The 13,956-nt window shown below is 34.3% G+C and overlaps 10 protein-coding genes across 10 annotated transcripts, besides 1 other annotated feature; 2 read left to right on the top strand and 8 right to left on the bottom strand.

Annotated features, from left to right (window-relative positions):
* Nucleotides 1-13,956: part of a mobile genetic element that runs on past both edges of the window.
* On the bottom strand, nt 46-504 carry TVAGG3_0181830 (uncharacterized protein; the record flags this gene model as incomplete). Its single annotated transcript, XM_051225654.1, has 1 exon — nt 46-504. The coding sequence occupies one exon, from the start codon at nt 502-504 to the stop codon at nt 46-48; it is 459 nt and encodes a 152-aa protein (XP_051110640.1).
* Nucleotides 535-2,109, bottom strand: TVAGG3_0181820 (uncharacterized protein; the record flags this gene model as incomplete). The annotated part of the gene is made up of 1 exon (XM_051225653.1): nt 535-2,109. One exon carries the CDS (start codon nt 2,107-2,109, stop codon nt 535-537), a length of 1,575 nt encoding a protein of 524 aa, XP_051110639.1.
* TVAGG3_0181810 (uncharacterized protein) lies at nt 2,137-2,571 on the bottom strand (the record flags this gene model as incomplete). The annotated part of the gene is made up of 1 exon (XM_051225652.1): nt 2,137-2,571. One exon carries the CDS (start codon nt 2,569-2,571, stop codon nt 2,137-2,139), a length of 435 nt encoding a protein of 144 aa, XP_051110638.1.
* TVAGG3_0181800 (uncharacterized protein) lies at nt 2,617-2,877 on the top strand (the record flags this gene model as incomplete). The annotated part of the gene is made up of 1 exon (XM_051225651.1): nt 2,617-2,877. One exon carries the CDS (start codon nt 2,617-2,619, stop codon nt 2,875-2,877), a length of 261 nt encoding a protein of 86 aa, XP_051110637.1.
* TVAGG3_0181790 (organellar and viral DNA polymerase type B) lies at nt 3,881-4,858 on the bottom strand (the record flags this gene model as incomplete). Its single annotated transcript, XM_051225650.1, has 1 exon — nt 3,881-4,858. One exon carries the CDS (start codon nt 4,856-4,858, stop codon nt 3,881-3,883), a length of 978 nt encoding a protein of 325 aa, XP_051110636.1.
* On the bottom strand, nt 4,956-7,732 carry TVAGG3_0181780 (organellar and viral DNA polymerase type B; the record flags this gene model as incomplete). The annotated part of the gene is made up of 1 exon (XM_051225649.1): nt 4,956-7,732. A coding segment is annotated over one exon (2,777 nt), but the record flags the coding sequence as incomplete, so codon positions are not given.
* On the bottom strand, nt 8,862-9,348 carry TVAGG3_0181770 (KilA, N-terminal/APSES-type HTH, DNA-binding family; the record flags this gene model as incomplete). The annotated part of the gene is made up of 1 exon (XM_051225648.1): nt 8,862-9,348. A coding segment is annotated over one exon (487 nt), but the record flags the coding sequence as incomplete, so codon positions are not given.
* Nucleotides 9,455-9,829, top strand: TVAGG3_0181760 (uncharacterized protein; the record flags this gene model as incomplete). Its single annotated transcript, XM_051225647.1, has 1 exon — nt 9,455-9,829. One exon carries the CDS (start codon nt 9,455-9,457, stop codon nt 9,827-9,829), a length of 375 nt encoding a protein of 124 aa, XP_051110633.1.
* TVAGG3_0181750 (uncharacterized protein) lies at nt 10,396-11,058 on the bottom strand (the record flags this gene model as incomplete). The annotated part of the gene is made up of 1 exon (XM_051225646.1): nt 10,396-11,058. The coding sequence occupies one exon, from the start codon at nt 11,056-11,058 to the stop codon at nt 10,396-10,398; it is 663 nt and encodes a 220-aa protein (XP_051110632.1).
* On the bottom strand, nt 12,273-12,383 carry TVAGG3_0181740 (uncharacterized protein; the record flags this gene model as incomplete). The annotated part of the gene is made up of 1 exon (XM_051225645.1): nt 12,273-12,383. A coding segment is annotated over one exon (111 nt), but the record flags the coding sequence as incomplete, so codon positions are not given.

Raw genomic sequence — 13,956 nt, 5'->3', positions numbered from 1 at the left:
AATCAAATAAAAATTTTAATATTAAATAAAAATAACGTTATTTTTTCAGTAAGGAAACGCAGGAGTTTTACGATTTATTTGTGGTGTAGGTTCTGGTTTAAATGTTGGAGTCGGTTTTGGAGTTGACTTTTGAACAGGAGTTTGTAATTCCATAGGTTCAGGAGTCATTGAAGGTGTTGTTTGTGAAGGCGTTGGTTTTGGCGATGGTGTCGGAGTTTGTTTAACTTCAGCTACTTCAGTATTATTTACAACATTTGCTTTATTTCTTTTCAACATCATTACTGCTCCTGCTGTAGCTAGCAAACCTAGTGGGAGACCATATTTTATATAAGGACTTGACCAAATGCTATTTTTGACAGGAGCTGGTGGAACACCTAACCTTGGTGAGACTGCTCTTTGCCATTGTGCAGCTCGTAAGAAATATTCAATAGGTGCTCCATAATCGTTTGGTAAAGTTTGTTTCATAGATGGTGAAGGTTCACGAGAGCTTGATGAAGAACTCATTTATAAGCTTTAAAAATAAACGTTCATCCTTTATTCCTCACTGTCGTCCGTAGCTAAGTTATAGTCATCTAATCTTATTATGGGGATGCCATTAGCACGCACCTGAATGGCAAAGCAACAATCCCTCATAAATCCAATAAGTGGCTTTGGTACGTTTTCAGTTGCTAGTTCAATAGGTCCTTTAACAGACAATTTGTATGTTATTGGAGCAGTAGATGTTTGACCTTGCTGGAAGCAAAAGTCCACTTCTGTTGGAAAACCACATAAGAAATGTGTGTTGTCATAGCTATCCCATTTATGTTCCACACTACCATCATCCACCAATGACCTCATAACATCTTCATTAAATCCAATCATATCATTGTTTGTATTGCAAGCGTTCGCAACCATTTCATAAAATACAGGTCCATATGATTTTTCAGGTTCTGCAGGCATATTTCCATAAGCTCCCATGGAAAGCTGAAGATATTTAAACTTAGGGTTCTCAAAATTAACATAATAGTTGTCTTTCTTTCTAAATAGTGCCCAAATACTTTTAACATTAATAGGCGTATAAGCTGCTGTAAATGTTGCACTTGAACTATCTGTATTCTTTGAGAATGAACCGTCCATAGGAATCCAATCCATAACTTTAACAGGAAAACATAAAGCCTCGTTTGTATAATGTTCTACAAGTTCTGTATAAATGTTAGGGTCTAAAGAGAATGACTTTGGATGAATGAAACATTCATTAAAATCCATCTTTGTTCGAAATAGTTGCTGGGTTACAGTTGTAATAGTAACTGTTCCACTAGCTTCTACTGCCTTCGTTATCATAGTGAATGGTTCATTCCATGGAACAAATTTATTTGTCGGTGGATTTGAATCTGAAGCAAATGCAACTTTAAGAGTTGGATTGAAAGCAATGATATCATTTACAGATATAGATGTGCATTGTAAGGCGTCGCTACTGAACTTTACTTTAAGCTGAATGTTTCCTGCAAAAGCTGGAATAAATCGAATAGCTTCTAATGGAAGGAATCTTCTAACAGGAATTCTTAAACGAAGCTTAAAATCAAATGATTTTCCTGCTGTAATTGGACCACTAACAATTTGTCCTGTTCTGCATGTTCCCGAATGACTCCATACATCTTCATGTCGAGTCTTTGAGAAAACATCTACTTTCTTTATTTGTTCGGTAGTTTGTGAGTTTGAAGTTATATATGCTTCTTCTCTTGCGTTGTCTTGAGAATATACGATACGACCATTTGCAAGGATTTGATATCCAGCAACTGCATAGAAAGCGTCATCGAAACCAATCCAAAATCCTGGTGGGTTTGTTTTATTGGAACCTGAACCAATTTCTTTATCTACAATAAATTGACCTTCCATTTTATACGTAATGAATGTATTGTAAAGGTCCAACATATTTTCACCAGGAGGTGAGAGATTGAATGTTACCCATGTGTTATCTTTAGCAGTTCCAGGTTGTGATGGAATCTTTGCGTCAGAATATTTTCTATTAGTGTCACCAATTTGAACTGCATTGTCTATGATATCGAAATATGAGCGAATCTGATGAATATGCTCTGCTGGAGTAAATTCGTTTAGCTGTTCGTTCTGCATGTATTTACTTCAGATAAAAATATCTATTTACTTCATTATTCTCACTCTTCTTCTTGGCATTCGTGGTGGAAGTTGTTTCTTGACATTTTCAATGAACTGTACATTCTCTTTTGTCTCAACTTCTTTCACTGGCGGGTCAGGGTTCTTTGACTCGGTTTGTTTTTCAATGAAATTCACGAACTTTGCAATAAGCTCTTGGTTCGTTATTGAAAGTACATCTGGCTTCTTTTCTTCTGGTTCTTTTGGTGGCTCAGTTTGAACAGAAGGTTTTATATGGGCTTCGTGGACTTCACCCTTGCCATGCACCTTAATGTTGTCGCTTTCTGCATTCGCTAATGGAACCTTTCTTTTTCTTACATATATTTTACCATCTTTACTCTGACTTACGTAATAGAAAGGATGTTGTATTCCTCTGGCGTCATTTAATATAATAGACTCTCGTTCTGATTTTGACAAGCTCATTTTACATCGGTTAAAGTTTTAATTTTGTTTTTTATCTGCAGTCAAATGACTCAGACAAGTCCTACGGACAAGACCCAAGGGGTCATAGATGTTGAAGCATTGAAGAAAGAAATTCGCGAGCAAATTTTATCCGAACTGAAGGAACAAAAACAAGAACAAAAGCCAGAGAGACCAAAGAGAAAACTTAGTGAAAAACAACTAGCTGCATTAGCTGCTGGAAGACAGAAGAACCCACGTTTGCTCGCGAAGAAAGCTAGAGAAGAAGCTGAAGCAAAAGCTAAAGAAGCTGAAGTGAAGAAAGAGTAAATGGTTTATTTTTATTGGAACTAAATGTATAGACAAATACCTTTATCTGTTGCGTTCAGTAGTGAAAACCCTGACGTCAAAATAAAGGGGAACAGAGTAACGTTTAAGTTTCCAACAGACTGGATTGTGAACATAAATGAAGAGAAGTACATTGGCATAACATCTATGTATATAACACGTGCATTTAGGAAAGTTGACTTTATACTTCAAGTCGAGATAGAAAATGACGAACAGTCTTTAAGCGCCCAAAACATTCACATATACAAATACTTTAAAGACGATACAACATTGTTGCAATGTATGATTTCATTTAATGAAATGTTCGAGAAAAAGTTTAACATTGAAGTACAAACTTTACAGCCTTTACGTGAGTTTCTTGCACAACTGAAAGAAGAAGGTAGTCAGCCACAACTTATAGACTTTCATTATGAATTTAATGAAAATGAAGATGGAACTCATGACTGTCAGTTTGTTGTATTCTCACCATTCAATGAAGTAGCTAAAGAGAAAGAAAATCCATTACGTATAAGATTTCAAATCTCTGAACCAAGTGATGATTTCAAGAATGTTTTCAATTATGATGCAATGCTTCCGAGGAAAAATGAATTTTCAAAGATTGTAACACCTGGCATTTGGGATAGAAAGCAAGCTATATTATATTCAAACTTAAGTAAGGGAGTTGAAAATGAGTTCATTGGTCATACAAGAACTACACCACTTCCTAACCCTAAATACTATAAATTAACTGGCTTCAATCGTGAGTTTTGGATAGACATGTTCTCCACTCATGACCATAACTGCCCAGTGTTCTTACCTCCAGACCATAAGGACTGTCTCTACATTGAAGCACAACTCTTAAACTCTACCATCGCAGTATTGTAAATGACCACATGGGCTTCGCCCTTGCCGCTAGCGGCTTATTTTTATCATGAATGACCTCATTGCTGACAAAAATAAATGACCTCATTCATGACCTCATTGCTGACCTCAAAAATAAATGACCTCAGAACTTCAACTTACGAATAAAGCTTGTTTTAGTCGTTATTGAGAAGTTAAACTTTTCAGCAAAGCAAGGACTAGAAGACTTACATAAGTCAAATCCAATCTCTTGACCGTCATAAAGTGCTTTATAAAGTTTCATGACACTGAACTCAGAGTCTTTGTCAAATTTTCCTTGCGGAACCATTAAACCTTTATCTTCATTGTAATAGCATTGTATAGCTTCAGGAAACATTTCATTAGCGGTTAAAGCAATAACATCTTGCTTCACGCCTTTCATTCTGCAGTGAAATGCAACTTCATTTAAATCGTTAGTGAGTAAGTCTATGTAAGTCTTCTTTCCACAAAATATTGACTTGTATGCTAAACTTTGTTTTCCAGGTGTTATTTCTGCGAAGTCACTATGAAACTGACCAAGGTTTTTACCAATAAGTTCTCTACCGTATCTCTTCTTAAATTCATGAGCTAAACGTGGTATGTCTTCATTGTAAATGTGCATCGAATCTGTATCCTGATAAAATGCTTTTAATCCTAAGTCTTCAATCGTGCAAAACACTTCATTCATAATACGTTTTGACATAGACAGAATGTTAACACCAAGTGGACAGAAGTTAAAGTGTCTGCAAATGCTTTTCGTTAGCTTGAAAATAGTTTTATCTGAACCATCCAAACCTTCGAACTTCACTATATGGTTGTAGTTTCTGATGGCATATCTTATAGCATCTTTGTCATCTACTATGGTTATTTTTGACTCAATAGGAGATAGAATAGTTTTGCCATAAATACTGTTCAGAATGAGCTTTATATTTTCTTGCAAAGGATTTCCTTCTTTCTTATACTTTAACCTTAACTCAAACAACTTCTTTACTTCATCTCTTATTCTAATATCTCTGTTTCCATCGTAGTAATATCCTTGCAACACTTCACATTTGACACCTTGATATTTTATAAGGTCTTGTAATGTTATATGGTCAACATACATTAAACAGCAAGTGTTTGAACTTCTGGGAACGTTAAGTTCTGGATTTAGTTCAGGGTCACAAACTATTAAAGGAAAGTGTCTATGTATTCCAATCTCTGTTATCTTAATGAGAACAAAGAAGCCAGACATAAACTTTTCACCAATGGGTTCCTTTTGGTCGTCATCGAATAAATGTCTCATGAGATACTCTGTGCTTAACATCTCATCCTTCAATACTTTTGGAATTCCTTCTAAAGTATAAAGTCTTGCTATAGCTGATGGATATAATGAAACAGCGTCGAAGTCAGCAATGAGTTTCTTTTTGCTCTTTTGTTTAATGTTATCTGACAACATACATCTTCCACCTTGAATGCATCTTGAAATAAATTCTCTTGGTTTATTTGAGAGGTCATAAAGATTTCCATTCGGGAAGTACACTCTGTTCTCAAACAATTTGTTAGCAATAGAACAAATACTAACGTAGTCATAAACGTTTAAATCAAACTCTTTCAATAAGTCATTGCGGAACTTTACAAAACCTTCTCTTAAAATTCTTACATCTTGTTTGCAGTAAAACGTGCTATATTTTTCTAAGTCGAAGTGGTTTTCATCTATTCTGCAACCTTTGATGGAATCTATGTTCTTCATGAACGTTTCAATATCTTTTACAAACTTACATGCTTCAGAAATGACACCAGTTCTGTTGTCATTTGCTAACAAAACACTGCTGTAGTAGTTGTATGGAAATACTTCTTTCGGTCCTGTTTGTAAGTTAAACATAGCAGGAAATAGTTTAAGCTTCTTATTTATAACACTGTAAGAGTCTTTTATAATAATTGCCCTTCCTTTATATAAACCAGTTATTTGCATTGTTCGTGAACCTTTAATGATGGGAGTTCCTTTCACTTCTGTCATGTGTCTTAAGATGAAGTTTATATCATAGCTGAGGTTATGGAAATATATTAAACTCTTGTCAGGAAGTCGCTCCAAAAATTCTGTTGCACAGTTTTGACCCCATATGCTTTCACTCACTGAACCATCTTCACTGTCATAACAGATGTTAAAAGCTTTATGAAAGCCATCGGTACTACACTCAAAGTCAGCAAAGAAAACATGCTCAGGAATGAACTTGCACTTATTTTTATTTACTTCTTTTGACTCTGCTTTCTTCTTCAGTTGTACACAATACTTTGGAGCATATGTCAAATCTTTAAATGGTGCAAGGTTCTGTTTATATAAGTCAGTCGTATATGTGAAAAGTTCTCCATAAGAAATAGGTTCGAAATATTTGCACTCCCACAATGTTTTCATAACATCCCATAGCGGTGTAGTTCTATCCATGCGAACAATGTATTTATCATCTCTCATTGTATATATTTTCATCTGTTTTTCAATGTTCATTCCACCACACTCCTTCAAGATTTCTATATAGTTGCGAATGAAATATGTTGTCATTGGTAATCTTTCGTTTAGCATGTAGTGGTCTTCAACAAGAAGTAAGTCAATAGTTCGAACAGTTTTACATTCTTTTGGTATGTATCTCTTTATTTCATTATGTCTTGAGTCATTGAAATAACCAATGGTAACATTGAATGCTATACCTGTTGAATCGGAAATTTCTTGTACTTTACTTTGAGGAAAGTCTCTAACACGAATGACTTCTCTCATGTGGTCAATAGTTTCTTCATTTACTCCAGCCTGAATGCAAGCATAAACGAAACAATTGTCCTCTGTCATAAGTGTTGCAGTTCTTTTGTTCAGTTCATTGAAGATTTGGTAGCGTTCAAGATTTATAGGTAATGTGCAAAGATACTTCCAGAACTGACCGCTTCTCTTCTTATAAAACTTCTTTTCACCAAGGATTTCATTCCAGAAGTCATCTATATCTTGTTTATCTCCTGTTTGTTTAAGTCTGTTCAATAATCTTTTCTGTCTTTCTGTCAGTGTGCTTTCATCTCTATATGGTCTCTTTTTTGGTTTGCCTTTCTTTACATCTGACATCGTTAAGCCTTCATATTCAGTTAAATCATACATCTTTATTTCAGTAAGATTCTTTATGTTTGTCAAGAAGAAGTCATAGTGCATTTCAACAATACCTGCAGCATTTGCTTCTATCTCTGATATAAAGTTCTCCTTCAAGAGCTGATGTAGTAATGTTCCAATATTATTGAGGTTTAACGTAGAACATTCATACTTTCCACCAAGTTTATAACATACCATCCATCTTTGTTGGGAGTTTATTTTAATCTTCTCTAAGAGTCTCATGAAAACCTTACCGAAATGTTTGTGTAAGTAGTCTCTGTTTGGTTCATCTAAAGCTTCGATGTTAAAGTCAATGAGTCTATTGCCTGACTTCACATTTCTCTTCCTATTCTCTTCATCTTTCTTTAACCATCTCTCACCTTCTTTTGGTTTGTCGTCAATGGAACGAATGACATCGTTAGCTTTGCGAACTTGTTCTATAGCGCTCTTAAACATCTCTCTTCTCTGTTGTTTCAGTGTGTCGTCTCTCTTTCGTGTTTCACCAACGTTTGCATTTGTTATGTCAAACATCTCTTGACGAACATCATGCGAAAGAGCTTTACGAGTATGACCAACGTTTGCATTTGTTATGTCAAACATTTCTCTTCTTACTTCATGAGGTACTGAACGTCTATGATATAAGTCAATAGCAACGTCATTTAAAGGAAATGCTCTTGCATGGACTTCGTCCTCGCCGCGTTGCGGCTTTATGAACTCATGAATTCTATCATAACTTATTGCACCATTATAGTCATTGAGGATGTCAGCGAGTGCTTTTTTGTTTGTTGCGTAATGCTTTGCTACTTCTATGTTAGCTTCTGTAAGAAGTTGTTTTATTTCCGAGTGTTCTAACTTAGACAACTTCCGATACATCTTTAGTAGGAAATAAAAAAATATTTTTGAAAAAATTAGATTAGATTTTTTAAAGTTATTTTTCAAAATAATTTAATATTTTTATTTTAATGAAACACATGCAAGATTGCAAGTTCTTTTCATACAATGCTCTCGCTACTGCCATCAAGAATGAGTTCAATAATGCTTCAAATGTTAATGTTATCTTTAACAAGAAGTTTGTGAAAGAATCTAAGTTTGGTCAGTATGTCAGACCATTAGCTATCGTCATTGACCGCAAACGTTATACTTCACAAGAGTTAGCAGTAGTTTTGAAACAAAAGAGTTTCTTCGTGAATGTCAAAGATACTCATTATACTGTTATAAAGAACTCTAATATTGACTTCTTCAGTATTGCTTTAAATCTTTCCGAACAGAAAGAATATAAGAAGGGTGAAACAAATGTGAAATATTATCCTTCATCTCTGAAGACAATAACGAACAAAGATGTTATACAGAAATTCTTACCAAAGGTTGAAGAAGCTTCAATTGACATTGACGAAGGAAGTGAAATGGTTGAAGAAATTGACCCTGAAGTTATTTAAGCAAAAATATATTTTTGAATAACTGAAAGTGTCACCACGTCACCATGTGCTACCAGGTTAATTAACTTCTTTTAAAAATGATGACAACATGACATTTTGACAACAGTCCAGGAAATAAATTTTATCGTTAATGTTTACGTTAATGTTTTTCATTAAATTTTGACAAAGTGCAAATCTTCACTTCGTCAAAAAAAGTTAATGTTTTTCATTGAAATCGGTAAGTTTTCATTCTTCCTCTTTGAAGTTGTCGAAATATTCTGTTATCTTTTCTTTCAGTAATGTTAAGTCTTCTTTAAATGTAAGTATTGTGCAACCTTTGATGTCATAGTGTGTTTGAGGAAGAGTATTTTTGACAATTTCCTTTATTTGCTCATTCGGTGTCATTGAAATCGGTAAGTTTTCACGATAGAACCAGTTTCTGTCAGATTTATATATCTTAGCTAAGTCATAAAAGCTCTTGTTGTTTCTTCTCACTAAATGCAACATAACCATATCTCTATCTTCTTCTTTCTCCAACTCTTCAGCGTAAATCATATACTTATAGCTTTTTTCCTTTCCTTTTGGTACTGAACGTGGTATTCTTTTCTGTATGCTTTTGTCTTTGGATTCAATGACTTCATCTTTTGCTTGAAGTTTCTTTTCCATCTCTCCACGTTCTGCTTTATATAGTTCATCTAACATCATGAAAATATAACAAGCATAACGAGGTGAAGCCCACATTGCTACAGCATTTACTAAAAGTCTATGAACATAATAACCTTTCAAACCAGGAGCCAAATTCTTGCGATTTTCGTACGGAATCTCTTCCCTCGGTTTTCCGAGGGAAGCAATCATATGAGGAAATTCTTCTAAAAGTTCTTTTGCCTGTTGGTTTTCAAACCAATGATATGCTTGCTTTGTAGAAAGAAGAGCATTCAAAATACTTTGCATTTGGTACATGTCATCTTTGACTGAACGAATAAGACGTAACTGTTTGTTATACTGTATGTACTCGTATTCTTCATTTATGGCTTCATGAACGATAGCAATTGTTGTGTTCTCTGATGTTGACATTACTGTCTTTACATACAAAATAAAAAAATAAATAAAAATAAAACTAACTTTATTTTTCTGAGATAAACACTATTTCTTCACAACATTAAATTTTATCCTGTATGAAATGACTTTAAAAAGATTATTGACTGACTTCGAATACTATCTCATTGACGCACTGACAGACCCTCAAAACTGTGTTGAAAGTTCTTTAAGCTTTAAGATTGAAGGTACGACGCATTTTGTCTTCACTTACGTATTGAAAGAATATGACCGTTATCATAACGAAGTGAATCAAACACTAATAAAATTTGTAGATAAAAAATTGGTTAACAATGAATATTTTAAACGTGAAGACCCAAACACTGCTGGAGATGATGAAGAATACAGACAAGTTATTGAAAAAAATAACGCAAGATTAGATGCAATAGAAAAGAAGTTTAATGAATGTCTTACAAACACGTATGAATATCTTATGCGGTGGGAAGCTAGATGGAAATAAATTTACGTCAAATATGCAATTTATAAAATCTTATGTCGACAGGCTACGTAGCACAGTGGTCTAAGGTGGTGTTATGGAGGGGTCAGAGTCTGTGGTTCGAACCGCGACAGCGCCGTATTTTCTTATTTTCTTTGTTTGTCTTGTTTGTCGTGATCGTGAATAAAAAGTGTCATAAAAGTGCTCTATCTTCCACGTGAATAAATAAAAAATTTACTTTATTTCTTCTTTATTTCTTTGTTCCCGTGGAAGAAGGGTTTTGCTGTTTTTCTCAGCCGAAATCAATGATTTTTTCATTTTTGGAATCCTTAGCGAATGGGGAATCTTTTCTCTCGTGGAAGCTTTGACCAAAAATATATTTCATTTTCAGCATTATTTTTTTGCATTTTGACACGAAGTGAAGATTTGCACTTCGTCAAAATGTGATGTCATGTTGTCATCATTTTTCAGAGATGTTAATTAACCGAGTGACACCTTCAGTTCTTCAAAATAATTAATTATTGAATAACCTAAAAACATTAACGTAAACATATATTTTTGGTCGTTTATGATAAAAATAAATGGTTCATTTACTCACAATATTTTTGTACAAAACGACCCCAAACTTTTAACTTCTTTTCTGCAGCTTCTAATGCTATCTTAGCGAGTTCATATTCTCTAAATTCTCTCTTTAAATCTTCTTGTTCCCATTGGTCTAGTTCGTATGAAGAATCTCTATAACCATAACATATCTCACGTTCATGTTCTAATTGTTTTTCACACGTTTTTCTAACTTCTTCTTCAAACAAATGTTTAGCATTCTCTACTGTATCTTCGAGTTCTTCTTCATCTAATTTCTCATGAACTTTCTTGTCTATGGAGTCCATAATTTTTCCAACTGCTATGCAATATTTTGGAGAAGTCCACATTGCTATATAGTTTATAAGTCTTGGGTCTACATACGTTCCTCTAACCTGTTTGATTTCATCAGGAATTCCTGCATGAATTTTGTATAAAAAGCAACCGCCGGAATTCAGACGGTTGCTATATTCTTCACAAAATGCCTTATAATACTCTTCCCAGGACTTATTTTCCAACAACTTTCTAAAGTCTTTCCTAAACTGCTGACACATATTTGTTGCATTAATGTAACCATCCTTGTCTCTACGTAAGACTTCAATACCGTTATAAGTGCCTTTTGTGAATGTTTCGCCATTAGATTTGTTAGTGAATGTTTTTGCTTCGACTGACATTACTGTCTTTACATACAAAATAAAAAAATAAATAAAAATAAAACTAACTTTATTTTTTCTATCTTAAGGAAATTCATGAAAATTCGTGAGGGTGAAAAAAGAGGTGAAAAAACGGGTGAGATCTCACCTCTTCACCTAAAATATATTTTTGGTGTAAATTTATGACAAAAATAAATGGTACCATTAATGATATCATGACTGTTCTCGTTCATGTCTGATTTACATCTAATGAAAAAGTTTAGAAGAATTTTCTTATTCTTTCTGGTATATTTTTGTCTTTCCAGTACTCCCGCTCTAATGGTCCCAGATGTGTTGGCTTTGACTCTCTCAAGTTCTTAGATGGTATAACAGCTTCAACGCCTCCTTCATATCTTACTTTATAAGTGTCATCGTTTATGTTATAGCCAAGTATTTCAATAACCACTCCTCGCTTTGCTTCGTCAATGGTTTCAGCAAGTTTGCCATTACTACTTTTCAACTAATTTGTGACGAGGGTAAAACGCAATAGAGTCGTCAGCAGCTTTTATAAGATATCCATTACCTTGCGTAGAGTCTACGATATAATAGTTTCTACTTAACCTTAAACGTTTCTTTGTCAACGGTTTGTCGTCAAGAACTACACGAACTTTTGTACCAGGAATGAGGGTAAATTGTGTTGAATTTCTGATATTTTGTGTTTGGCTTCGTTTCTTTTGTATATACTTTTCTTCTTGTTGTTGTGTCATTGAATTTGGTGTATGTCCTGTTGTAAAATGTGTTGAGGAATTATATACTTCGAGAAAATGTTTCATTGTTTCTTCGGTAAAGTCTCGCTCTTGATTTAAATCTCTGAGCGTTCTTATGAAGCGATTAATGATACCGAGTATGTTATGGTTATGGTCTTCAGTAGTGTAGTGAGTTATGTTATGCTTAATGAGAAAATCTGTGATTTCATTGCTGAGGTATGCACTGTCTTGGTCTGATGTTAAAGTACTTGGGCTATGTTCTGCTACAAACTTTTGTAAAACTCTTAAACACTTCACGAGTTCCTTTATTCCTCATTGGATATGCATATGCTTTGCGAGTGTTAACATTAATGAAGATGAGGAATGGTTATGTCCTCCTTTTCTGCTTTGAATGAGAGTGTCAAATTGGTATGCGTCAGGAGTGTTGGAGTAAATTGGTAAAAAGTAGTCGTAAGGGTTTATTTTTGTTTGATGTACAACATTTTTGTCAAAGAACCTTTTCACTTCAGCTCTGTTAGTAAATCCCCAACTCTTTGCAGCTTCATTGAACTTCTTAAATGACCTCCATGGATGTTGTTCGAATACTTCTTTCAAGCTCATTTATGTAAAGTTAAAGATTTTATTCTAGGCTCAAGCGCGTTCATTGAACGCGGTACCATGCGAATATAGTCACAAATGGTGGCATATAATCTGCACCCGAGCCTGTTGGATTTGTTGTGAAAGTATGTGAATGATTTCCTCCTGGTTCAGTTGGTCGAAAAGTCTTTTTTGCTGCATTGTTATAAGATGGAGATAAAACGTCATTGCCAGCTTCATACTCTGAGTTGTATAATGGGTGGTCTCTTAATGAGTGGCTATGGTCGCCAGAAAAGTTTGTAGTTCCTGTATGAGTGTGCGGTGGAAGGTTTGCTTCAGTAATTTTCTTCGAACCTCCTGTTTGCTTTGAATATCTAGCACAGTATAAGAATTTATCTACAATCTGTTCCCACGTACCGAAACCCAGAACTGTTGCTGGATTTATTGAGTTCATTGACGTATAAATAGAACCTATAGGATATAATGTTTGAAGTATTTCTGTCTTTAATGTTTGAAGCTCTGTTTTGTCAGCTTTCTTATCTAACATTGCTGGTAGTTCATATGCTTCAAAGTTTCTGGCATGATCTTCAATATTCCTGCAACTCTTATCTAAATTGTTAAGAGTATCTTTTACGCTTGTACTTGGATTTTCTAATGGTGCACTTGAACCAAGGTCAAAGTTCAATATTATGTCGTCTGCTCTAACAGTAGTGAAGGATTTATGTGTATGGTTCTTGTCAGCTTTACTGTCTAACATTGCTGGTAGTTCATGGGTTTCAAAGTTTCTGGCATGACCTTCAATGTTCATACATTTACTATTTAAGGAGTTTAGTGTATCTTTTACGCTTGTACTTGGATTTTCTAATGGTGCACTTGAACCAAGGGTATAGTTCAATATTATGTCGTCTGCTCTAACAATAGTGAAGGATTTATGTGTATGGTTCTTGTCAGCTTTACTATTTAATGTAGCTTGAAGTTCATTTATATCGGAGATGTTGTGTTTATGAGATTTCAAAACTTTGTTCATTGCTTCGAGTTCAACTTTGTCAGCTTTACTTTTAATAGCATCTTCAAACGTTATTTTTGACTTAACTCTCAAAGTAAATCTTGGTTCAACTAATACACCTTTAACAGAGAAAGTAGAGGCATAAATTTCATCGTTATAACTAAATGCTTCTGGTGCTTTACCCGTGTCATACTGTACAGTACAGCTTATGTCATAACCTTTAGCACGAATGTATTTATATCTTCTTTCATTAACATCTTCCGTCTTCACTTCATCACTTCGTGTTAAATATCCATGGTAGTCCGTTATAATCTGTTCGTCTGAAGTTATATAATGAACGTGGTTCTTGACTTTATCACTCAGAGCTAAAAGCTCATTTTTGTTTGCTTTTTCGGCTAATTTCTCATTAACATCATTCACTTCTAATTCAACTCTTCCGCCAGAACTCTTATTATCATTAATCTTTTTCATTAATTCGGTAATTACGTCATAAAGACTATATTCTGTTTTCGGTTTTGTAAATAATGAGTCAAAATTTCTTTTCATCATTACATCGCTGACATTAATGATATCACCAATTCCTTTTTCATT

The sequence above is a fragment of the Trichomonas vaginalis genome, chromosome IV, assembly GCF_026262505.1.
Source record: "Trichomonas vaginalis G3 chromosome IV, whole genome shotgun sequence".
NCBI lineage: Eukaryota > Parabasalia > Trichomonadida > Trichomonadidae > Trichomonas > Trichomonas vaginalis.
Note: the sequence above shows the minus strand (reverse complement) of the source record. Positions and strands in the feature narration are given on the sequence as shown.